The sequence below is a fragment of the Ranitomeya imitator genome, chromosome 3 (assembly GCF_032444005.1).
Source record: "Ranitomeya imitator isolate aRanImi1 chromosome 3, aRanImi1.pri, whole genome shotgun sequence".
NCBI lineage: Eukaryota > Metazoa > Chordata > Amphibia > Anura > Dendrobatidae > Ranitomeya > Ranitomeya imitator.
Genome location: NC_091284.1, coordinates 129980528 through 130008245, shown reverse-complemented (window position 1 = coordinate 130008245; position 27718 = coordinate 129980528). Strand labels below are relative to the sequence as shown.

At 45.9% G+C, this 27718-nt stretch overlaps 1 protein-coding gene across 3 annotated transcripts in view; it reads right to left on the bottom strand.

The window, feature by feature from the left end:
* Window positions 1-682: 682 nt before the first annotated feature.
* MTMR4 (myotubularin related protein 4) overlaps window positions 683-27718 on the bottom strand; it is a 92713-nt gene continuing 65677 nt past the window's right edge. For all 3 annotated transcript variants that reach the window (XM_069761445.1, XM_069761446.1, XM_069761444.1), the window contains 9 exons: window positions 22485-22596; window positions 14466-14661; window positions 14192-14377; window positions 13866-14036; window positions 7998-8152; window positions 6221-7262; window positions 5541-5651; window positions 4641-4729; window positions 683-2738 (listed from right to left, as the gene is read on the bottom strand). In XM_069761445.1, the coding sequence (XP_069617546.1) occupies window positions 2561-2738; window positions 4641-4729; window positions 5541-5651; window positions 6221-7262; window positions 7998-8152; window positions 13866-14036; window positions 14192-14377; window positions 14466-14661; window positions 22485-22596 (2240 nt within the window). In that variant the 3' untranslated portion in view covers window positions 683-2560. The remainder of the gene's footprint in view (window positions 2739-4640; window positions 4730-5540; window positions 5652-6220; window positions 7263-7997; window positions 8153-13865; window positions 14037-14191; window positions 14378-14465; window positions 14662-22484; window positions 22597-27718) is intronic.

Here is a 27718-nt window from a genome sequence, read left to right as displayed (position 1 = left end):
CGAAATTACACCGTGCCCCTCATGAGGAAGCCAGCTGTGCTACATGCCTACACTTTACTGCATGTATGATAAAACTACACAATTTCTTATATGAAATAAGAATGTAAAACCTACGTAACTATTCATAGTAAGGTTACATGGATCTAAGTGGATTAAATCCAAGTTAAAGGGAACCTGACAGCTGATACATGGTGCCCAATCTGTGTGCAGCATGTATCTGGCACCGGCTGTATCATCACAGCAGGTACGCTTGACCCTGAAATGCAGCGTAATTATATACTTATATAACCGCCAAGGACCGAGCCGTGCTATAAACTAGTCAGACAGGCGGGTCTCCGGATAACCCCTTCATCGCTGACCTGGATTGACAAGTCTCTGCCTATACACTCAAGTAGGCAGTGACCTCTCAATCGGGGGCATTGGGTGGAGAGAAACCGCCAGGGACCGGCCTGTCCAACAAGTCTACAAGACCGCAGTGTTTCAGAGTCAAGCATGTCAGGTAGAGATCATGCAGTCAGTGTATGATTCATGATGGCCAATGAATGGGCAGCATGTATCAGCCGTCAGGTTCTCGAAGGAAGCTTGTCACGTTGAACATCCTGTCCGATTTAGGAATAGTAGGTTTTGGAGCAGAAGGAGAATACATTGACATTGTTTTGTGGGAAAAAGTAGAACTTGTCAGTTTTTTTTTTTTTTCAATTTTATTCTAACTCATTTTGGGCTTTGGAGTCCAGTGGATGGTCTCATCAGTGACTAACTTCCTTAGGCTACATTCAAAAGGCCATGTACAGAGTGGCTAGGGGTCTCCTAACTCGAAACATCTGATATGAGGCTGTTGAGTTCGGGTTGAGAAATTCGCCATCATCTTGCTTGGACCGGGATTTCCAGATGGAATATGTGAATGCAGCCTTACTTGTGAATACAGATATTGCGCTTTATCTGTAGTCAATGTGACAATTTCCTCGTTTCCCCGCAAACCTGTGGTCCAATAGAGGACTGCCATGTTCAACGTGACCAGTTGCCTATAAAAACGGAATACCTCTGTCAATACATGATCGTACCAACATTCATCGCTCTCCTCCCAGGAAGCAGACATGCAAGTCGGGTGAGACAATATTGTCTAACAAGTTTTCTACTACACTGAACCATAGTGTACCAAGGTTGTAAAGCAGATTGGTAAAATAGGCGCTGCATAGAAATTATTGTACAAGTTGCTTCTGGAACGACCTCATGACTGGTGTCACCAAAAGATGGCATAGTGCGTTGTTCATATCTAAACTACTTTCATAAAAATAAAAATAAAAAAAAAAGACTCCAAAGCTAGCAAATCTTTCTGCTCTGCTACATCTTTGTCTGGCTTTTTCAAAAGTGGAGAATGATTTCACACCTTGACCAAGCCCACAACATCAAAAGTGGCCATGGCTTTTTACGACTGCTGGCGGGAAAAAAAAAAATCCCAAAAGCTCGCAAGAACCAAGTATCTACACGACAACGCTGAAGCAACAGGACACCTCATGGCTGATTTATGTAACAAAGTGGCACTTCACAGATTAATAGTAGAACAAAAAAAAAAAAAAAAAAAAATCAATAATATCCATTTCTGGCATCACAAAGCCTTTTGGTATCATTTCATCCCTTGTCTGGGTTACATTGGTTAAGTGCACAAAAATTCAAATAGCAGCATTTAACGTGAAGCCCCTCGAACGGAAAACCAGAGAACAGCCAAGACTTAAAAGGAGACGCTTCAACCACTCAGGAATCAAGTTTTTAAGGAGTCTAACAAAAGGTAGAGTTAACTCTAAACAAAGACATGAAAGACAAAAGTAAAGGTCTACAGACACAGATGAAAGTACAAGTATAGGATATAAGTGCCATTAAGCTGATACATACAAAGTGGAGAAACTCCAATTAAACCCTTAGCAGCAAGAGGCAAACTACCATTTGCAGCAAACTCCTCCACCAAGAAAAGGGTTAATATTCACAGTTTTTTAGCACTCGGAACCTAGTATTTACATGTAAACCCTGCATAAATTGATCCAGATCATTCTAACCAGGTTTGTTTTAGTTTACGCCAGATTTAAAGGCAGCAGGGGCAAATCTCCACTGGACAACAATACGGCACACACAGACCTTAAAATAATAAAAAAATAATTAAAAAAAAACAAAACAAAAAAAAGTACAAAATAAAAAATATACAGAAAAATGCAGCTTGAATTCTTGTCACTTTTTTTTTTATACCTCTGAGCTCTTCGCAGCCAGATTGTCTATCCACATTCCAAAAAGAATTCCTCAACAAAAGGAGTTTCCCCAGAACCATGCCAAGAGTAATCGGATACCAGAATCTTCTAACTGAGAACCCGAAAAGCCCATCACAAATCCTACACTTTACATGGGAAACAACCCTGTTCTGGTGCAGAAGTGTAATGCTAAGGTAGGCCGCTGTGTTGCTTACAACCGAAGGAGGTGTTCACCGGCATGCTGACATAGTAGTAGTCACGCCGTTCTCTTAAATCTTCATCTTGGCTGCAAGGAACTAACGAAGGATCTTAAAGCCAGACACTCAGCTTGATGCTGCAGTGAGCGGTTTCTTTAGCTGCTGGGACATAAGTTCCCTAGCCCGACTGACTTGGATGTGGTCGTAACAAGTATTGCAAACTAAAACCGGATCGTAGAGCTGTTGGTCAGGAATTGGAAGCTTCAAGTGACAGCAGCCAGCGCAAAAAACATTCCCGCAGTTCCTAGAGAAATCATAAAAAATTACTTGTCTACAGTGTGGGGGAAAAAAAACTTGGACATAATATAAATGCACAATTAAAATTTAATAATGAGCATTATTATATTTATTATTTTTGATGCAAAAATCCATAGAAAAATCCTGAACTATTACAATTTTCACACTAAACACCGAGGCACATAATTTGTTTTGTTGTACAGATTGGGACAGGATGAGCAAAGTCCTCGTTAGGGGGCAATTTAAAGGGACACTGTCACCTGAATTTGGAGGGAACAATCTTCAGCCATGGAGGCGGGGTTTTTGGGTGTTTGATTCACCCTTTCCTTACCCGCCGGCTGCATGCTGGCTGCAATATTGGATTGAAGTTCATTCTCTGTCCTCCGTAGTACATGCCTGCACAAGGTAATCTTACCTTGCGCATACGTGTACTATGGAGGACAGAGAATGAACTTCAATCCAATATTGCAGCCAGCATGCAGCCGGCGGGTAAGGAAAGGGTGAATCAAACACCCAAAAACCCCGCCTCCATGGCTGAAGATTGTTCCCTCCAAATTCAGGTGACAGTGTCCCTTTAATGGCGACACCCAAACGCATGGTATACATATCATTTGCAACTGCCTGGTCTCTACGGGAGAGGATTGCCGCAGTGCAGACACAAGTCACAATGGCGTGGTTTAGTAGATGACAGCACGCTTACCTGCCATCATCTGCAATCCATGCCGCTGCTCAGCACTTTTTGTTGTTTTTGGCAGCATAGCAGGTGGACCTAGCCTAAAACTATGAGTGGTACTTAAAGTAGATTTATGAGACTACTTTATTCTTTTTTTTCACTATGGGCTAAGAACTACCAGTCAGGTAGCTACTAAGAACCTGCCTGTTCTACTTGGCACTAGCTTAGAGCAGTCAATGGCGGCTTCTACTTGCGATTCTGCTGCTTCACGTTAACAGAGCAGCTCTTACCCTTCTGGGCTGCTCGGTCATCGAGGCTGTGACAGCCAACATCATGCTGACTGACAGCCGGCTTCGCGCAATTAGGCAGCATCACATCAGCAGTCACGCCCCTTCAACAGAGCAAAGCGAAAGAGAATCACATCCTCTGTCGACGTGGCGACTGTAGCAGAATCGCCGGCAGGAGCGGTCTGCGACTGTTCTGAGCCAGCAGTGGGCAGAACACGCAGGTAGCAAGTACCTGCCTGTTAGTTCTTGAGCACGCAGTAAAAAAAAAAAAAAAAAGTCCTGAATAACCCCTTTAAAGGACTAAAGATGACACATTGCTGTAAATAATGCTAGGGATTACAAATGGCTCCAGAGGGGAGATCAGGGCCTTATAGTCCTTTTCTGAGGTCAGATGATTCTAAGTCTCAGGCAGAGATCAGTCTGAATCCACTTGTCGCATACAGAGATTCAATAAAACATGTTTTTTTCTTTCTTTTTTTCCTTTATCAAGAATAATTGATAAAATGGTGTTCTGTAAAGATCAGACTTCTGTACACTGCAATGGATAAATGTGCTTTGGGAGATAGCAATATATCTTCGGTCAATTTGTTCATCCAAGTACCCCCTATCGGAGATTGGCATTCAGAGCAGATTAAGTAGGGATTAGACATGAGCTGATCGCTTTGGCACAAACCAGGTCCATTCTTCAGGGCAGTGTTCTTTGGCCGTGGACAGGAGCAGTACGAGTTTCCCGCCACAGCGTGGTATTTGCTGGCTTGGTGCGACGCGCTCTGTACAGCGAAAGACGCACATGTGACATATATCCACCCTGGGTAATCCTAAGTCGAGAGGGTACAGTAGTTCACACAGCTCCCATCTACGGCCAGAGAGCTCTGACAAGAGCCATGGTCCTGGGGTGCACAAGGCGATGCACTTATCTCTAGGATACCTTGTAGGCATAACAATTTACCTGCAGTGATGTCTCCGTTTGGCCAACCAGAATTCGGTGTCACAGTTGAAACAATGTGAAGCCATATGATCAGGGACCCACCTGGTGACCTTTTAATGAAAAGAAAACACACCCAGATTGTTAAGTTACTTCAACTGAAAGGTATCCATACACATGAGCTGTTGGCCGAAAAAAGGGTTCAGTTGACTGCTCTCTTTTCCATACACAAACGCTTGTCTCGGCTGAGCTTTCATGCATTTGTAATGGAGAAAGGGGGAAAAAGCACCAACTTTCCTCCACAGAGAACCAAAGGAGGAAGTGTTTAAATTCAAAAAGGCCGATGTAGCTCTCCAAAGAGGGAGGAGACCCCCCACCCATACACATCAGATGACTCGCCAGATTAGCCAGCTTTACCCTCTTCCTCACTGGCAATTTTTAGTTTTTGTGCTTTCAGATTTCCCCTCCTGCTTAACATGAGTTTTTCCTCCATCTCTCTTGACATTGACACTTCCTTTAGCTTCTATCATAATATGTAGTACATTTAATAACATTAGCAAATACCTCCAATTAGAAAAGTAGTATAGTTCTTCCGATTCGCTATGTCGCTTCTCCCACGTGCAGGGCATTGCATTACCTTAGGTATGAATGGTTACGACCACTCAAAGACAGTCGTTCGTGGTCGTAACCATGACTACCCAAGCTACTGCAATGACCTGTATATGGGGTAAGCGCCATTGAATCAGGAGAACTATACTACGTTTCTAATTGGAAGTATTTGCCATTATTATTATTGCACCCACTATATATTGGGATAGGATCATGGAGACGGAAATACCCTTTTAATCTAATGTGTATGGGGGTGTATTAGTTTTCATACTAAACTGAATCGTGTGCCCACCAGTAATAACACAAAACAGTTACCTCAGTATCTTTCTTATCTACTGGTTCCCAACTGGCCTCCGATAGTCGGTCTTCACTTTTATCAGAATACAGGTCATCCATATCGCTGCTGTCTGATTCTTTTACGCAAGTCTGTTACCAAAAAGTTTATAGTTAAAGGATGTATCATGTGATATAACAAAGTTGGGGAAATGTAGGAAAGCAAATCATTTATGTACTTATGTCATAACATTTTCTCCAGACATCCCTTCTCTTCTCCACATCCCACCCTCCCCTCATTGAACGATTACGTTTTTTGTAGATACATTTTTTATATATGTGGATTGCGCTCAAGAGACGGGAAATATGATCCTTCCATTAAGCTAAATTCTACACAAATAAAGGCAGAGGTAGAAAGCAAAAAACACCGGGTGTTGACGACTGGCTGTGTAGAACGTACAGGAGAAATCATCAATTTACAGAACACTTTTTTTTACCCCCCCACCCCTCCCAACACAAAAAAACTCACTAGCTGTAGATTTTCTAAATTGCAGAATCCTCACTATGGTCCTACAATAAAGCTACAATGTAAGGGGTAACATCTTTCGCAACTCCAGAGTACAACATCCCGGTTTTGCTGCAGAAATATTGTGACTTTTCAAAGATACAAATAAAAAAAAATCTAAGTGTGAACTTCACATATCTACACCAAAAGTACTCACAAAGTCATCCTCATAATCGGCCTCAGGTTCCGGAGGTGGAGCACAATACTGTCGTATTTCCAGCTGGAGCTGCAATTCCCACACCTGCCTCCGCAGCAGCTCAACCTCCTGCTTATAGCTGGCTTCCATCTGTCTCAGGCGCTGCTGCACTACATCACTGGGAATTGGTAAACCATCATCGTCTTGGTATATAAGAGGTGCAGGAGAAGGACACACCAAAGGAAAGAATCGAGGCCTGTTATGAGACGCTATGGACCCCCTAAAGCTTCTCATTGAGGGGCCAGAACAGTGCATTGAGGCAGGGAAGTTGTATGGGATCTTTGCTGCGTCTCTAGATCCAGCCGGATGTCTTCCATGCTTGCTATGAAGGCTTCTTGTAGAGTACTCGTATGACAAATGACGGCGGAGTCCACTCTCTCCAACAGGTACAGATTTCATCATTCCTTGTAAGCTCTCCCAGTTAGACGCAAGAAAAGAAATCTCATTTCTCGGTAATTGTGGGACGGCTCTCCTATCAGTCCTACAGGCTTCCTTTACCATCTTGATAGATTTAGTCAAGTCTCTATATGAGGTATTCACATACAGGTCACCCGCTAAGTTTGGACAAGGAGGTTTTGTCAAGGTAGGACCCTCCTGCTGATCCTGGTCAGAGATGGATATCGTAATAGTCTGCTCTTGGATATCTAAGCCATTTTCCAAATCAGGTTTTTCACTATCATATTTCAAGTCTGGAGAGTCAGTAAGCAGAGAATTACCATGACGCGTCACATTATTGTTATGGGCTTCAGTGACTTCTGGCAGATTTCCTTTGTCACCTTCGTCAAAATTGTGATCATCAGCTGCCTCTTCTTGCTTGGTCTTGAGGTCTGCGGCTTGCTGCAGAGGACCCTGACAATCTGTATCACTACCCTCATCATTGCCGCATCGCGGGTCCAAGCTAACTTGATGATTATTTAAGTTCGGATCACTAGACGTGCGTGTCAGCATTCCCCCATTATCACAAGCAGTGATAAGATTGTCCATCGAGCGCGTTTTGGGTAACCTATTGAGAAAAAATAAAAAAATGATATTTTGGGGGGAGATAAAAAAAAAATTCTTTTAGTGTTTCATAGACCAAAACTTGAAAAGGCTCAAAAGGGGCAAAATACCACATAATTATAACAGAACCGTTACTTGCTAGTGCTTCCCAAAGTCACAATGACATCCCAGACTACAAAAGTGACCACAACAACCAAGCCCTGGCCTCAAGGGGTCTCATGCTGTATGCCAGCGAGACCAGTGGTTGGCTACAGTGGTGACATACAGAGGGGGATTTACACAGTGGCGGACATCTCTGCTTCCAGTTCAGCTGCATATGGGCCAAGAGGGTAGGGAGGCTTGTGCCAGCCACACAGGACTGCTGGGCAGTACATCGGAGCAAAAGAATAAAGATTTTTGTAAAATATTCCCTTTATCAGCAGTGGTGCCATGTGTATGACCAGATTGAAGCATATGTACTTAAAGTTTGTTGCATTAGATGAATAAAAAAATACCAGTGCAACAAAATAAATTAAAAAAAAAAAAAAAATAAAAAAGATAAAAAATAAATCTGAGCATACAGTTCTTATGAAGTAAAAATTAATTCTACGATTACAAGATTTTTCCCTTCTATATGCCCTCTCTGTAATTTAGTGGGAAGCAGGAGTGTCACATAGCAGGCTTAAATCACAATTTTAAAAACAATTTTTTTTGTTTAATTGAAAGCATAGGGAGGTAATAAAATCGTAATAGTTTATACCTATCTAGAGACCGAGAATTAAAGTCTTGTCCTTGAGAAGCTGGAGAAAGGTAGAGCTCCATTCCATCATCAATAGGCATACAAGGTGAAGATGCAGGAATGTATACCGCGGTCCAGAGCTGAAGAGCCCGGACGTGACAGACTGGGTGTAGAACCTACCGAACAAGAATGTTTAAAGTTTGGTCAGATCAAAACCGCCTTCAAAATGCTCATTATATCAAGACACCTAACAAGGCCACCATCCAATAACCGACAGCGCTGGAAAAGTAGTTTGCAATGGTAATGCATTTAATTTCTACAAAAAAAACCCTCAGAAGTGAAATGTGAGTGTGAACTCAGCCATATTTGTTCAAAAGGAAATATGGTTTGTTAGGCAGTGAAGACCTGGAGTCAGATGTGTAGAATTATCTATGTTTCTCCTTCACTTCTGGAGGTCAATAGTTTTGAAAAGTTAAAGCAGACTTTTTTGATCCACACACAACCTCCAACCCACCCAAGAGCTCTGGAACAGGACTTTACAATGAAACTCTGGTTTGCTATAGACCCCTAGGGTACCTTCACACTGATCAACTTTACAACGATCACGACCAGCAATACGACCTGGCCGTGATCGTTGGAAAGTCCTTGTGTGGTCGCTGGGGAGCTGTCACACAGACAGCTCTCCAGCGACCAACGATGCCGAAGTCCCCGGGTAACCAGGGTAAACATCGGGTTACTAAGCGCAGGGCCGCGCTTAGTAACCTGATGTTTACCCTGGTTACCATTGTAAAAAAAGTAAGAAAAACAAACAACTATATACTTACATTCCGGTGTCTGTCACGTCCCTCGCCCTCAGCTTCCCGCACTGACTGTATGAGCGCCGGCCGTAAAGCAGAGCACAGCGGTGACGTCACCGCTATGCTTTATGGCCGGCGCTCACAGTCAGTGCGGGAAGCTGACGGCGGGGGACGTGACAGACATCGGAATGTGAGTATGTAGTGGGGTTTTTTTTTTGTTTGTTTTTTACTTTTACAATGGTAACCAGGGTAAACATCGGGTTAGTAACCGCGGCCCTGCGCTTAGTAACCCGATGTTTACCCGGGGACTCATCGCTGGATCGGCGTCACACACGCCGATCCAGAGATGACAGCGGGTGACCTGACGACAAAATAAAGTTCTGAACTTCTAGCTCAGACCAGCGATGTCACAGCAGGATCCTGATCGCTGCTGCGTGTCAAACACAACGAGATCGCTATCCAGGACGCTGCAACGTCACGGATCGCTATCCTTATCGTTCTAAAGTTGCTCAGTGTGAAGGTACCTTTAGTCATGTTTTAATCCTCTTATGGGGCAGACACCGACTTACAGGACAGACTAATAATTGTCCTTCTGGAGGAATGCCAATCTGCAGTCCATTAAACTGTTGTAGTTTTGGGAGTCAAAAGTTATTTTCTGACCTAGTATTTTTTTTTATTAATTGAGAAAACGAAAAAAAAAAGCTGCTAGTCATCTGTCCACACGAGTGGTAAGCACATTGTTGATCTACTGGGTAAAGCCAATGCCAGGCAGTAGACCCAGAAGATCCTAGCTTGTCTGGTGACACAGCATACCATGTGACAGTTCTATGTACAGTGGCTTTTTTGTACAGAAGCACAAATGTCAAATTACATGATTGGATATCCAGACACATCAGCGAGTATCACACGATAGGCTCAGATATACTGGGTCACCAGCACAGTTGATGTTACACGTGTCCAGCTGCTCAGTACTTTGCACGATATACTTGGGTACACCAGCTAAGCATCACACAGGAGAAGAGGCTTTGGGAGACCTGCTCAGAATCATATATAATGGTTGATGTGCCATTCAGTCTGAAGCCGAGATGGGCGGCATCTGCGCAGTGTAGCGCCAGAGTCAACACATGCGCATACACCGTGGTCTTCAACAAAATAGCACCAGATATTTTATTGAGGAATTTTACTACAACATCAACATAGCAGTGAGTACGCGCTGGCCGTTTTTGGGGTTGCTGTTTGGGCACTCTGTCTCTATAAGGTTCGCCACCACTGTTGTATCATTGGAGTCAGCGCGTGCGCATACTGCGATTTACGTTGCCACTTTATTGAAGACACTGTATAAATGTATCAATAAAAATTCTCGCCACCCAGACATAGAATGGGTTCAATAGCTAGTATAGAATAACATCACAGGCTCAGGACTAGCTCCGAATCATACTGTTTTATACACTGAGAACTTACATTGGCTGTTACATTCAAATCCCCCAAAACAGGATTCCGTGGATAAACCCCAGAGAAGTAACCACTATAATGGCAGCACGGTGGCACAGTGGTTAGCACAGCAGCCTTGCAGCGCTGGAGTCCTGGGTTCAAACCCCACCAAGGACAACATCTGCAAAGAGTTTGTATGTTCTCTCCGTGTTTGCGTGGGTTTCCTCCGGGTTCTCCGGTTTCCTCCCACATTCCAAAGACATACTGATAGGGAATTTAGATTGTGAGCCCCATCGGGGACAGCGATGATAATGTATGTAACCTGTAAAGCGCTGCGGAATATGTTAGCGCTATATAAAAATAAAGATTATTATTGTTATAATGAAGCAAACTGAGCCACCGCACTGCTCTGTTGGGGCGGCGTCAGTAGACCATGCTACTGTGTCTGCCCCAAAAGACAAGACACCGCTGGAACAAGGGCCAGAAAGAGAATTAAGGGGCCCCAATTCATCAAAGTGTTCACGCCAGAAAAATGGTGCAATTCACTTTACAAAGCAGTAACATTTTTGTGCGATGTGAAGTTGTTAAAAATGTTGCAACTTTTGGAGTTTTCATATCAGTCCTGGCCAGGGAAGCAAGGGCTGGACGGGGAATGGCAACGCACTCACACATCTAATTCCTGACCAGACATGGCGTACCTTGCGCCAGAAATCTTAGACCAGTTCTTGATTAATATTGCACCCGATTCATTAAGTGGTGTGAGCTTCTTAATGAATAAGGCATCTGGCGCCACAATTAAAACTCTCAAGAACATCGCCAGTCTTAATGAATCGGGTTCCTTCTGAAAACCATTTTTGGACAGAACTTCCAACTAACAGGATAACAGGACAACTAATACGGTCTAAATTATTATAAGCGTAGCTAGCACTAATAGCAGCAGTGTCTAACTTATGTGACTATAGGACTGCATCAGCATTGTATGGAACATGAACGGCTTAGCTACACAAGCGTTATAGACAGGATCACGTGCTAAAAGGCTACGATACACCAGATAGACAGCACAGCACCACGTATGACACACTTAAGGCCCCTTCACATTAAGCGACGCTGCAGCGATACCGACAACGATCCGGATCGCTGCAGCGTCGCTGTTTGGTCTCTGGAGAGCTGTCACACAGACCGCTCTCCAGCGACCAACGATGCCGGTAACCAGGGTAAACATTGGGTAACTAAGCGCAGGGCCGTGCTTAGTAACCCGATGTTTACCCTGGTTACCATGCTAAAAGTAAAAAAAAACAAACACTAGATACTTACCTACCGCTGTCTGTCCCCGGCGCTGTGCTCTGCTTCTCTGCTCTCCTCCTGTACTGGCTGTGAGCCGGAAAGCAGAGCGGTGACGTCACCGCTCTGCTTTCCGGCTCACAGCCAGTACAGGAGGAGTGCAGAGCACAGCGCTGGAGGACAGACGGCTGTAGGTAAGTATCTAGTGTTTGTTTTTTTTTACTTTTAGCATGGTAACCAGGGTAAACATCGGGTTACTAAGTGCGGCCCTGCGCTTAGTTACCCGATGTTTACCCTGGTTACCAGTGAAGACATCGCTGGATCGGTGTCACACACGCCGATCCAGCGATGTCAGCAGGAGTCCAGCGACGAAATAAAGTTCTGGACTTTCTTCAGCGACCAACGATCTCCCAGCAGGGGCCTGATCGTTGGTCGCTGTCACACATAACGATTTCATTAACGATATCGTTGCTACGTCACAAATAGCAACGATATCGTTAACAATATCGTTATGTGTGAAGGTACCTTTAGGTATACAGTCATGGCCAAATGTATTGACACCCCTGCAATTCTGTCAGATAATACTCATTTACTTCCTGAAAATGATTGCAAACACAAATTATTTGGTATTATCTTTATTTAATTTGCCTTAAATGAAAAAGCACAAAAGAGAATGAAGCAAAAAATTGATCATTTCACACAAAACTCCAAAAATGGGCCAGACAAAAGTATTGGCACCCTCAGCCTAATACCTGGTTGCACAACCTTTAGCCAAAATAACTGCGACCAACCGCCTCCGGTAACCATCAATGAGTTTCTTACAATGCTCTGCTGGAATTTTAGACCATTCTTCTTTGGCAAACTGCTCCAGGTCCCTGATATTTGAAGGGTGCCTTCTCCAAACTGCCAATTTTAGATCTCTCCACAGGTGTTCTATGGGATTCAGGTCTGGACTCATTGCTGGCCACCTTAGAAGTCTCCAGTGCTTTCTCGCAAACCATTTTCTAGTGCTTTTTGAAGTGTGTTTTGGGTCATTGTTCTGCTGGAGGACCCATGACCTCTGAGGGAGACCAAGCTTTCTCACAATGGGCCCTGCATTATGCTGAAACATTTGTTGGTAGTCTTCAGACTTCATATGCCATGCACACGGTCAAGCAGTCCGGTGCTAGAGGCAGCAAAGCAACCCCAAAACATCAGGGAACCTCTGCCATGTTTGACTGTAGGGACCGTGTTCTTTTCTTTGAATGCCTCTTTTTTTCTACTGTAAACTCTATGTTGATGCCTTTGCCCAAAAAGCTCTACTTTTGTCTCATTTGACCAGAGAACATTCTTCCAAAATGTTTTAGGCTTTTTCAGGTAAGTTTTGGCAAACTCCAGCCTGGCTTTTTTATGTCTCGGGGTAAGAAGTGGGGTCTTCCTGGGTCTCCTACCATACAGTCCCTTTTCATTCAGACGCCGACGGATAGTACGGGTTGACACTGTTGTACCCTCGGAGTGCAGGGCAGCTTGAACTTGTTTGGATGTTAGTCGAGGTTCTTTATCCAACATCCGCACAATCTTGCATTGAAATCTCTTGTCAATTTTTCTTTTTCATCCACATCTAGGGAGGTTAGCCACAGTGCCATGGGCTTTAAACTTCTTGATGACACTGCGCACGGTAGACACAGGAACATTCAGGTCTTTGGAGATGGACTTGTAGCCTTGAGGTTGCTCATGCTTCCTCACAATTTGGTTTCTCAAGTCCTCAGACAGTTCTTTGGTCTTCTTTCTTTTCTCCATGCTCAATGTGGTACACACAAGGACACAGGACAGAGGTTGAGTCAACTTTAATCCATGTCAACTGGCTGCAAGTGTGATTTAGTTATTGCCCACACCTGTTAGGTGCCACAGGTAAGTTACAGGTGCTGTTAATTACACAAATTACAGAAGCATCACATGATTTTTCGAAGGGTGCCAATACTTTTGTCCACCCCCTTTTTTATGTTTGGTGTGAAATTATATCCAATTTGGCTTTAGGACAATTCTTTTTGTGTTTTTTTCATTTAAAACAAATTAAATGAAGATAATAATACCAAATAATTTGTGTTTGCAATCATTTTCAGGAAGAAACTGAGTATTATCTGACAGAATTGCAGGGGTGTGAATACTTTTGGCCATGACTGTACCAGCTAAGATGCAGAGTATCACACAGGATAGACTTGGATACACCAGGCTAAACGGAGAAATAGCATTATTTAAATCACAGCATTAGACACATCGGCATAGCCATAACAGACCATGACGCTGCTTGTGATCCCAGATTCTGGGGAATTTCTGCAGCTTTTGGATAAACTATGTAAGTTTTTTTTTGTTTCAGCATATGTTCCTGCAGTGGACTTACCATCTCACCGCCAGGCATGTAAAGTAGATTGTGAAAGTTCTTGTTGCCAGTTCTTAATAGGGACCAAACGGAGCAGGTTCTCTTGTAAATGTTCCGCGTCTCTCGCTCACATGGATTGTTGGAGAGGAACGTTCCATAGAGACACGAGTAAGTGTGCTGCACCAACTTCACCTGGGACCAGATAACATGACATTTCTAAAGAATTTACCTAAACATTGCAACTCACAATATTCAATTGTACTTTTTTCTTCCGTTTACATACTGAACACTGATTAAAAAGCTAATTTATTAAAGAAAAAAATAATTAATGCAAAGCGACTTATTACCAAGAAGGTATGGTTGAATTCAAAGTGACAAGGAAACTGGTGGAGAAGCTGGTGGACGCAGTCTAGCCACTGTAAGAAGACTGGACATTGCTCGTTCTGATCTTCAGCATTTTCCTGATGGCCACAACGATCCCCAAACTTATGGCCATAATCTAGCCAGTCTGTCTCAACCAAAACCTGGAATCCCTAAAAAAAACAGGCAAAAAAAAACCCTGCTGTGATTAACACTACAAAATGCATACTAAAATATTTATCTGTCGGCAAAACTGTTCACCTCCAATGTTCGGTAATATGGATCCAGTAGAAGCTTTGCCAGGGATACAATCTGGGGGGTTCTGTCCCACCCATCGGAGCAGTGAACCAACACCGGACGCTCTTCTCGATCCACTGCGTTGGCCACTACAGTGGCAGCTTTCAGCATGACAGACAGGTGCTGCAGCCACTTGGTGCTTTCCAATGCCGATAACCAGCTACAAAACACACAAGGGGTTTATCAGACAGGTAAGTGGCATTATTTAATGGAAATGAAAAAATTATCAGGCCAAAAATCATAAGGGAAACAAAATCCCAAATATATGTTAAAGTCTAATTTAAAAAGGTTATCCACTACTTTAACATTGATGGCCTATATCTGATAGGTAGGGGAGTGACACCTGGCACCCCTGCAGATGAGCAGTTCTCGGTGACGGCCGGAAGTGCTTTGGTACCGAGCTGCTCCACATACTGAGTGCCGCAGATGGGCATTGCTCATCTGCCACCTATTCAAATCAATAGGGGGCTTATGTGTAGGAGCTGGCCACTATCAGTAGATGGAGCAGCGCTGCAAGGCTGGGTTCACACTTGCGTTTGGGTAGAGTGCGTAGGGCTGCGTACTTCCTCCCTTAAGCTCCGCCTACTTCTGCATGCTTCATGTGTACCCATCTTTAACACAGGGTACGCAGAGACATGCGCTGTATGCGGATGCGTCCGCACGTGTTTTGACGTGCCCGCCGACTGCACAGGAACACTGGGGATGAGGTAGCCATGCTTACAAGGATGGGGATGAGGAGGCCATGTATACCAGGATGGGGATGAAGGGGCCATGCATCCTGGTGGATGGGGATGAAGGGGCCATGCATACCAGGATGGGGATGAGGAGGCCATGTATACCAGGATGGGGATGAGGGGGCCATACATACCAGGATGGGGATGAGAGGGCCATACATACCAGGATGGGGATGAGGGGGCCATGCATACCAGGATGGGGATCAGGAGACCATGTATACCAGGATAGGGATCAGGAGACCATGTATACCAGGATGGGGATGAGGAGACCATGTATACCAGGATGGGGATGAGGAGACCATGTATACCAGGATAGGGATCAGGAGACCCTGCATACCAGGATGGGGATGAAGGGACCATGCATACCAGGATGGGGATGAGGGGGCCATGTATACCAGGATGGGAATGAAGGGGCCATGCATACCAGGATGGGAATGAAGGGGCCATGCATACCAGGATGGGGATGAAGGGGCCATGCATACCAGGATGGGGATGAAGGGGCCATGCATACCAGGATGGGGATGAGGGGGCCATGCATACCAGGATGGGGATGAGGGGGCCATGCATACCAGGATGGGGATGAGGGGGCCATGCATACCAGGATGGGGATCAGGAGACCATGTATACCAGGATAGGGATCAGGAGACCATGTATACCAGGATGGGGATGAAGAGACCATGTATACCAGGATAGGGATCAGGAGACCCTGCATACCAGGATGGGGATGAAGGGACCATGCATACCAGGATGGGGATGAAGGGGCCATGCATACCAGGATGGGGATGAGGGGACCATGCATACAGGGATGGGGATGAGGGGACCATGCATACCAGGATGGAGATGAGGGGACCATGCATAAAAGGATAGGGATGAGGAGACCATGCATACCAGGATGGGGATGAGGGGACCATGCATGCCAGGATGGGGATGAGGGGACCATGCATACCAGGAAGGGGGGACCATGCATACCAGGATGGGGATGAGGGGACCCTGCATACCAGGATGGGGATGAGGGGACCATGCATACCAGGATGGGGATGAAGGGGCCATGCATACCAGGATGGGGATGAGGGGACCATGCTTACAGGGATGGGGATGAGGGGACCATGCATACCAGGATGGAGATGAGGGGACCATGCATAAAAGGATAGGGATGAGGAGACCATGCATACCAGGATGGGGATGAGGGGACCATGTATACCAGGATGGGGATGAGGGGACCATGCATACCAGGATGGGGATTAAGGGGTCATGTATACCAGGATAGGGATCAGGAGACCATGTATACCAGAATAAGGATGAGGAGACCATGCATACCAGGATGGGGATGAGGGGACCATGCATACCAGGATGGGGATGAGGGGACCATGCATACCAGGAAGGGGGGACCATGCATACCAGGAAGGGGGTACCATGCATACCAGGAAGGGGGGACGATGCATACCAGGAAGGGGATAAGGGGGCCATGCATACCAGGATAGGGATGAGGGGACCATGTATACCAGGGTGGGGATGAGGGGACCATGCATACCAGGATGGGGATGAGGGGACCATGCATACCAGGAAGGGGGGGATCATGCATACCAGGAAGGGGGGACGATGCATACCAGGAAGGGGATAAGGGGGCCATGCATACCAGGATAGGGATGAGGGGACCATGTATACCAGGGTGGGGATGAGGGGACCATGCATACCAGGATGGGGATGAGGGGACCATGCATACCAGGAAGGGGGGACCATGCATACCAGGAAGGGGGGACGATGCATACCAGGAAGGGGATAAGGGGGCCATGCATACCAGGATAGGGATGAGGGGACCATGCATACCAGGATGGGGATGAAGGGACCATGCATACCAGGATGGGGATGAGGGGGCCATGTATACCAGGATGGGAATGAAGGGGCCATGCATACCAGGATGGGAATGAAGGGGCCATGCATACCAGGATGGGGATGAGGGGACCATGCATACAGGGATGGGGATGAGGGGACCATGCATACCAGGATGGAGATGAGGGGACCATGCATAAAAGGATAGGGATGAGGAGACCATGCATACCAGGATGGGGATGAGGGGACCATGCATGCCAGGATGGGGATGAGGGGACCATGCATACCAGGAAGGGGGGACCATGCATACCAGGATGGGGATGAGGGGACCCTGCATACCAGGATGGGGATGAGGGGACCATGCATACCAGGATGGGGATGAAGGGGCCATGCATACCAGGATGGGGATGAGGGGACCATGCTTACAGGGATGGGGATGAGGGGACCATGCATACCAGGATGGAGATGAGGGGACCATGCATAAAAGGATAGGGATGAGGAGACCATGCATACCAGGATGGGGATGAGGGGACCATGTATACCAGGATGGGGATGAGGGGACCATGCATACCAGGATGGGGATTAAGGGGTCATGTATACCAGGATAGGGATCAGGAGACCATGTATACCAGAATAAGGATGAGGAGACCATGCATACCAGGATGGGGATGAGGGGACCATGCATACCAGGATGGGGATGAGGGGACCATGCATACCAGGAAGGGGGGACCATGCATACCAGGAAGGGGGTACCATGCATACCAGGAAGGGGGGACGATGCATACCAGGAAGGGGATAAGGGGGCCATGCATACCAGGATAGGGATGAGGGGACCATGTATACCAGGGTGGGGATGAGGGGACCATGCATACCAGGATGGGGATGAGGGGACCATGCATACCAGGAAGGGGGGGATCATGCATACCAGGAAGGGGGGACGATGCATACCAGGAAGGGGATAAGGGGGCCATGCATACCAGGATAGGGATGAGGGGACCATGTATACCAGGGTGGGGATGAGGGGACCATGCATACCAGGATGGGGATGAGGGGACCATGCATACCAGGAAGGGGGGACCATGCATACCAGGAAGGGGGGACGATGCATACCAGGAAGGGGATAAGGGGGCCATGCATACCAGGATAGGGATGAGGGGACCATGCATACCAGGATGGGGATGAAGGGACCATGCATACCAGGATGGGGATGAGGGGGCCATGTATACCAGGATGGGAATGAAGGGGCCATGCATACCAGGATGGGAATGAAGGGGCCATGCATACCAGGATGGGGATGAAGGGGCCATGCATACCAGGATGGGGATGAAGGGGCCATGCATACCAGGATGGGGATGAGGGGGCCATGCATACCAGGATGGGGATGAGGGGGCCATGCATACCAGGATGGGGATGAGGGGGCCATGCATACCAGGATGGGGATCAGGAGACCATGTATACCAGGATAGGGATCAGGAGACCATGTATACCAGGATGGGGATGAAGAGACCATGTATACCAGGATAGGGATCAGGAGACCCTGCATACCAGGATGGGGATGAAGGGACCATGCATACCAGGATGGGGATGAAGGGGCCATGCATACCAGGATGGGGATGAGGGGACCATGCATACAGGGATGGGGATGAGGGGACCATGCATACCAGGATGGAGATGAGGGGACCATGCATAAAAGGATAGGGATGAGGAGACCATGCATACCAGGATGGGGATGAGGGGACCATGCATGCCAGGATGGGGATGAGGGGACCATGCATACCAGGAAGGGGGGACCATGCATACCAGGATGGGGATGAGGGGACCCTGCATACCAGGATGGGGATGAGGGGACCATGCATACCAGGATGGGGATGAAGGGGCCATGCATACCAGGATGGGGATGAGGGGACCATGCTTACAGGGATGGGGATGAGGGGACCATGCATACCAGGATGGAGATGAGGGGACCATGCATAAAAGGATAGGGATGAGGAGACCATGCATACCAGGATGGGGATGAGGGGACCATGTATACCAGGATGGGGATGAGGGGACCATGCATACCAGGATGGGGATTAAGGGGTCATGTATACCAGGATAGGGATCAGGAGACCATGTATACCAGAATAAGGATGAGGAGACCATGCATACCAGGATGGGGATGAGGGGACCATGCATACCAGGATGGGGATGAGGGGACCATGCATACCAGGAAGGGGGGACCATGCATACCAGGAAGGGGGTACCATGCATACCAGGAAGGGGGGACGATGCATACCAGGAAGGGGATAAGGGGGCCATGCATACCAGGATAGGGATGAGGGGACCATGTATACCAGGGTGGGGATGAGGGGACCATGCATACCAGGATGGGGATGAGGGGACCATGCATACCAGGAAGGGGGGGATCATGCATACCAGGAAGGGGGGACGATGCATACCAGGAAGGGGATAAGGGGGCCATGCATACCAGGATAGGGATGAGGGGACCATGTATACCAGGGTGGGGATGAGGGGACCATGCATACCAGGATGGGGATGAGGGGACCATGCATACCAGGAAGGGGGGACCATGCATACCAGGAAGGGGGGACGATGCATACCAGGAAGGGGATAAGGGGGCCATGCATACCAGGATAGGGATGAGGGGACCATGTATACCAGGGTGGGGATGAGGGGACCATGCATACCAGGATGGGGATGAGGGGACCATGCATACCAGGAAGGGGGGATCATGCATACCAGGAAGGGGGGACCATGCATACCAGGAAGGGGGGACCATGCATACCAGGAAGGGGGGAGCATGCATACCAGGAAGGGGGGACCATGCATACCAGGAAGGGGGGACCATGCATACCAGGAAGGGGATGAGGGGGCCATGCATACCAGGATAAGGATGAGGGGACCATGTATACCAGGATGGGGATGAGGGGGCCATGCATACAAGGATGGGGATGAGGGGGCCATGCTTACCAGGATAGGGATGAGGGGACCATGTATACCAGGATGGGGATGAGGGGACCATGCATACCAGGATGGGGATAAGGGGACCATGCATACCAGGATGGGGATGAGGGGGCCATGCATACAAGGATGGGGATGAGGGGACCATGCATACCAGGATGGGGATGAGGGGACCATGCATACCAGGATGGGGATGAGGGGGCCATGCATACAAGGATGGGGATGAGGGGACCATGCTTACCAGGATGGGGATGAGGGGACCATGCATACCAGGATGGGGATGAGGGGACCTTGCATACAAGGATGGGGATGAGGGGACCATGCATACAAGGATGGGGATGAGGGGACCATGCTTACCAGGATAGGGATGAGGGGGCCATGCATACAAGGATGGGGATGAGGGGACCATGCTTACCAGGATGGGGATGAGGGGACCATGCATACCAGGATGGGGATGAGGGGACCATGCATACAAGGATGGGGATGAGGGGACCATGCATACAAGGATGGGGATGAGGGGGCCATGCTTACCAGGATAGGGATGAGGGGACCATGCTTACCAGGATGGGGATGAGGGGACCATGCATACCAGGATGGGGATAAGGGGACCATGCATACCAGGATGGGGATGAGGGGGCCATGCATACAAGGATGGGGATGAGGGGGCCATGCTTACCAGGATAGGGATGAGGGGGCCATGCATACAAGGATGGGGATGAGGGGACCATGCTTACCAGGATGGGGATGAGGGGACCATGCATACCAGGATGGGGATGAGGGGACCATGCATACCAGGATGGGGATGAGGGGACCATGCATACAAGGATGGGGATGAGGGGACCATGCATACAAGGATGGGGATGAGGGGACCATGCTTACCAGGATAGGGATGAGGGGGCCATGCATACAAGGATGGGGATGAGGGGACCATGCTTACCAGGATGGGGATGAGGGGACCATGCATACCAGGATGGGGATGAGGGGACCATGCATACAAGGATGGGGATGAGGGGACCATGCATACAAGGATGGGGATGAGGGGACCATGCATACAAGGATGGGGATGAGGGGACCATGCATACAAGGATGGGGATGAGGGGACCAAGTATACCAGGATGGGGATGAGGGGACCATGTATACCAGGATGGGGATGAGGAGACCATGTATACCAGGATGGGGATCAGGAGACCATGTATACCAGGATGGGGATGAGGAGACCATGCATACCAGGATGGGGATGAGGAGACCATGCATACCAGGATGGGGTTGAAGGGGCCATGCAGACCAGGGGACTGGGGACATATATATACCAGGATGGGGGATATTAGTACAGAATGGACCGCATTTTTTGCATTTTTTTTCTAATTTCCCCCTCTAAAACCTAGGGACATAACTACAATATGGGGATATAGATACAATATAGGAATATAACAAATGTGCACTCATATTGTACTTATCACCACATCCATAACGACCTAAGCTCTAAAAAAAAAAATAATACACTGCAAAAATGTTCAAAAGGTGTATAGAAAAAAAAAAATGGTATCACTATAAATGTCATTTTGTTCTTCAAAGAATACGGCCTCTCAAATTAAATTTTTTTCTATATGCGGCCCATATATCCAGCAAAGTTTGAGACCCCTGTTACAGACTAATTTAGGTCGAGAGATCTGATCACCACTTGAGGCCCAGAAGAAGGGAAAAAAAACCGTCAGTATGCAATCATGTCCATTAGCCTTTAAGGGTCTTGGTTACATTTTACTTTCTGAATGAAAACAAGCCTTTTCATAATGTGTCCATCCTCTGCATGCATTTCCGTCATGGTGTTGCCCCATTAAACTGCACCTGCCTTTGCCGTTCACAGTGCAAGGAACTGCTGATTTAAGCCAAGAGGACAGTGAAGCCTTTTTATAAAGAGGATTTGGAAATGATTAGCAAAAATTAAGGTCTTAAATTTAACAACTACTGGATAAGAAGTGGTGAAAAAAAAAAAAAAAAAGTGGCCATAATCCTTACATAAAGTAAAAGATAATGTAATCGTATACGTTGTGACCCAACAAAGCAGAAGACCCTTATGCATTTACACTGGATGATATTGTGAATGAGAGTTATTAGGAATGCTGGATTCCTGATATTTAGGCCGCCAGTCACCCAATGAACAAACAGTACACTTGTTCCCTGGGAAAAAAATGTTTTATGATTGCAGTTATCCACAGAAGCTTCTGCTTCAACAATGACAGTGAATACAAAACAATCTATTGCTGATCTGATGTGCAAGGGAAATGAAGTCGCCCGTCTAAAGAGGCAATTAAACGACCAACTATAAGCTACAGGTTTGCTAATCTGTGGTCATTAAATAGCAGACACATTGACTAGAGTTTAAAAATAAAAAATAAAAAGAGCACAATACAAAGAGTTCTACTAATATATTCCAACCAAATTCCTAAAGAAAACTTACTTTCCTGGATCAGGCACTTGGTTGCACACTGCTCGCAAATACTGGAAGCTATTCCGGATGGAGTGAATATTTGCCATTCCCATAAAGGCAACTTCACAATTCGGATAGTACTCTAAAAGCAAAAGAACAATGCAATAAATGATTTTACTACACTTTCAATGTGGTACAAATGCAGAACATTTATAAAAATCTTTAACCCCTTCACCCCGGATTTTCATAAGGGTAACAGGAGAAATTGCACCATGGAATTTGTTGTGCAATTCCTCCTGAGTACGCAGATACCCCATATGTGCGGGAAGACTACTTGTGAGGCACAGTGCAAAGCTCAGAAGGGAAGAGGCGCCATATTGGAGTTCAGATTATGCTGGAATAGTTTCAGGGGGCCATATCACATTGGCAGAGCCCCCGAGGTGCCAGAAAAACGGAAACACCACGATATGTGACCTAATTTTACAAGCTGCACTCCAATGAATTCATCTAGGGGTGCAGTGATCGTATTGACACCACATGTGCCTCACAGAATGTTATACCGCTGCACTGTAAGGCTATGTGCACACGTAGGAAATGTGGAGCAGAATTTTCTGCACTAAATCTGCATCTCCTGGCAGAATCCGCAGGTGCGTTTTTTTAGTGCAGATTTTACCACTGCGGATTTCTATTATGGAGGGGTGCAGAAACACTGCAGAACTGCACAAAAGAAGTGACATGCACTTCTTTGAAATCTGCAGCGTTTCTGCGATTTTTCTGCACCATGTGCACAGCTTTTTTTTTTTTTCACATTGATTTACATTGTACTGTAATCACAGTGCAGTTCTGCAGCGTTTCTGATGCAGAAAAATCTGCTGCAGTTCTGCACTAAATCTGCATCGTGTGCACATACCCTTAAACTACATTTACCACTAAAATTGTGTTTTAGCCTCAAGTTTTAACATTTTCTAAGGGCTAATAGGAAAAGAGGCCCTGAGGTGCCAGAACAGCAGAACTCCCCATAAGTGACCCCATATTACAAAATACACCTCTCAATGGGTCACAGAATTTTATACCATTGGGCAGAAATTATACCATTAAGACAAAATAACTACATTTTTACCACCAGTTTTGTTTTAGCCCCAGATTTTACATTTTCACACCTGAAGTGGGTTAAAATGACACCCAAATTTGTCCCACAATTTCTACTGAACGTGGCAATACCCCACATGTGGCTGTACAGTACTACTTAGCCATATAGAGAGACTCTGGAGGGACGGAGCGTTATTTGCATCCTGGAAAAGTCTGCGGACTCCATGTACAGAGCCCCTAATTGCTAGAAGAGCAAAATCCCCAATCAAGTGACCCCATTTGGAAACTCTACCCCTTGGGGAATTTATCTACAGGTGTAGTGACGATTTTGACTCCATAGATATTTTCCAGAAACAAGCAGCAATGAATGTTGCCAAGTGAAAATTGCAAACTGACGCTGCAGTGACCAGCACGCTGCAGTGACCAGCACGCTGCAGTGACCAGCAAGCTGCAGTGACCAGCCCGCGCTATTGGATTCAAGTTAGGTGGGCTCTCATTGCTTCAAAAATGCCAAACATGGATGATATATGTCATTTTAGATACACTGTGGGGCTCAGAAGGGAGGGGGGCATTTGGATTTGGGAACGGAGAATTTGCTGAATTTCTTTTGGCGGGTGAAGAGCCATTTTGTTCTTCCAGAGCTTTGGGCTACCAGTAGTGTGGAAGCCCCCTATATTTCTGTTAACAGATGACAGACCTTAGAGGGGACTTGCTTTTTTTGTGGATTGAGTTGAAGCTTTTATTGGGAACATTTTACAAAACATTCGGGATCACATTTATCTGGCGCTCTACGCAGAGCGCTTAATTTGGGGTTTCCATCTAAATCTCCGAGTGACGTGATTCAGCTGAAACCCCCAAGGGATTCATTCACTATAATGAGGCAGCAGAGTCACTCTGGACTCCGTCTGGCTTCTGTTCAGCAGTGTCCTCCTTTTCAGAAGTGCACAAAACTGTGGCCAACGGCACTTTTATGTAATCCTAACAAGACGGACACGGCCAGATCACAGGTCAGACAGTGTCCAAAGTGCCTCCATCTGTCTCATTATAGGGAATCTCCCACCAGAGGCTCTGTCTGAATCACAGATTTCAGGGATTTACACGGAAACACCGATGTAAGAGCTTAACGCAGACCGCAGGAAAAACGTGCGCCCGATCTTTGGGAGGCAGAATAAGAAAATGAATAAATAAAAAAAATCAACAGCATGTGAAGAATTGGTTTTATTTTTTACGCTGTTCCTTGTGCGGTATAAGTGATTAGGCAACTTTATTCTTAGGGTCGGTGCGATTACAGAGATACTAGATTTATAGCGGGTTTTTATGTTTGGTTGAAGTCACACACTGAGATTTTTATTGCAAAAAAATAGTTTTTGCATCATCACATTTTGAGAGCTATAATTTTTCCAGATTCTGGGTCACAGAGTTATGAGAGGTCTTGTTTTTTGCGGGACGAGTTCACATTTTATATAGGTTTTTTTTTTTATGCTTTGGCACTTTTCCACTGACGGAGCTGTACGTTGGCTTGTTTCTTGCGGGAAAAATTACGTTTTCAGCGGTACCATGTTTATTTATATGTCTTTTATATCGCATTTGTACCACTTTTTGTTCGGCGGTATGATAAAGCATTGTTTTTTGCCTTTTTTTATGGTGTTCACTAAAGGGGTTAAGTAGTGGGACAGTTTTATAGTTAATGCCGTTGTGGATGCGGTGATACCAAATATATGCCCTTTTATTGTTTTTTTCAATCAAATTTATTTTGAGATACAATATCTTGATTTTTTAAAAAAATATATTTTTCTTTTTTTTTATTTATTTTTTAATTTTCTCTAAGGCTGGTTTCACACTTGCGTTTCAAAACGCATGCGCGGCGTTTTGACGCGTTTACATGTGTTTTTTCAAGCGTTTGCGTTTTTTAAACGCATGCTGAGAAATGTGTGACAGCTGCCAATCATCAAAATAAAGTAAAAAACCCACTATAAACAGAAATAGTTAGGGTTAGGGGTAGGGATCATAACCCTAACCCTAAAGGGATCCTAACCCTAACGGGATTAGGGTTAGGATCCCTTTAGGGTTAGGGTCCCTTTAGGGTTAGGGATAGGGTCCCTTTAGGGGTAGGGTTAGGATCCCTTTAGGGTTAGGGTTAGGATCCCTTTAGGGTTAGGGTTAGGATCCCTTTAGGGTTAGGGGTAGGGTTAGGATCCCTTTAGGGTTAGGGTTAGGATCCCTTTAGGGTTAGGGTTAGGATCCCTTTAGGGTTAGGGTTAGGATCCCTTTAGGGTTAGGATCCCTTTATCACCTTTATGGTGGGGGGTGGCATATCAGTGTGTTTTCTGTTTTTTTTAAAATAAAAACGCATGCGTTTTTAATGCAAACAAACGCATGTGTTTACATAGACATCAATAGGTTTTTTTGCCGCGAAAAAACGCATGCTTTTTTTGCGGCAAAAAAAAAAAAACGCCGCAAAAATTACTACATGTTGCATTTCTGCAACACAACGCATGCAGAGAAAAAACCGCATGCATTGCAAAAACGCGTCAAAACGCATGCAAAAAACCGCATGCGTTTTTAATGTTAAATATAGGGGAAAAAACGCATGCTTTTTTTGCGTTTTTTACCGCAAAAAAAACAAAACAAACCGCAAATGTGAAACCAGCCTAACTTTTTTACTTTGTCCCACTATGGGACTATCATTTTTTGCAGGCTGATGGCTTCCGCAGAAAGGAAGTGGCAGAGAGACTGCGCATGATCAGCAAGTTTCCTAGCTGTGGTGACCCGGATTTCCCCATGAAGACATCCCATGAAGTCACCATGGCAACGATCGGGACCCCACGTCATGCCATGGGATCTCAGATCTAAAGGTTGAGGGGCTGTCAGCACTCTGCCTGCTCCCGGAATGCTGCAATCGTGTTCGCAGCATTTCAAGGATTAAAGTGCCAGGTGTCAGCTGGCAGAATCAGCTTACACTCGGCGACGATCACCCGCACACTCCCGTGTGTGCTGGTGATTGCGATGACGTAATGATCCGTCCCTGACCAAATAGGCCCAGGGCACATGGATGCATCATTATGTCTAATGTCAGAAAGGCGTTATCCAGTGTCTTTCTCATGTTTCCACTGGCAGTCAGCAGTGCCAAGACCGTTATAACCCAACCGGGTTGATCCCCATTCTTGACATATCCTGAGAATATGTCAGCCATGTCCGAATATCCACTTTATCACCACACATCGCAGTTCTAGTCAGGGTTTCAGCAGTATCCGATTAGTTGGCCATTAACCTATGTTGTCTGCAGGATTCCTTCCATACGGTTTAATACAAGATTACTTTGGCTAAACCAGACTACAGTGTTGTACTGAGAGTTTACCATCATGTAGCGTTAAAGCTTATGTGCACCTCTGTTAGAAATGAAATTATATAGCTATATACAGTGGCATGTAAAGGTTTGCGCACCCCTGGTCAGAATTACTGTTTTTGTGAACAGTTAAGCAAGTTGAAGATAAAATGATCTTTAAAAGGAATAAAGTTAAAGATAACACATTTCCTTTGAATTTTAGGCAAAAAAAAATTTTTTTTAATCTTTTACATCTTACAAATTACAAAAACGAAAATGGTCTGATGCAAAAGTTTGGGCACCCTTAGAGATTTGTGTGCTCAAATAATTCAGACCAAGGTTTCAGACCTTAATTAGGTTGTTAGGGTTATAGCTTGTTCACCATCATTAGGAAAGGCCAGGTGATGGAAATTTCCCAACTTTATTAAAACTAAGCTCAAACTTTGTGCCAAAACCCAGCAGCCATGGATTCTTTTAAGCAGCTGCCTAGAACTAGTATGTGAAGGCTATAAGAAGATAGACAAGCATTTTCAAGTTGCCATTTCTTCAGTTTGAAATGTAATTAATAGCAGTAAACAGAAACAGTCAAGGTCAAGATAAGATCTAGAAGACCAAGCAAAATGTCGGTGAGAGCTGCTCGGAGGATTGCCAGAGGCGCAAATCAGAAACCCCGCTTAACTGCAAAACACCTTCTGAAAGATTTAGCAGACTCTGGAGTTGTGGTACATTGCTCTACTGTTCAGAGACACCTGCACAAATATGGTCTTCATGACAGTCATCAGAAGAAAACCTCTCCTGCGTCCTCACCATAAAAAAAGCATCACTAGTATTAAAAGAACATCTAAAACAA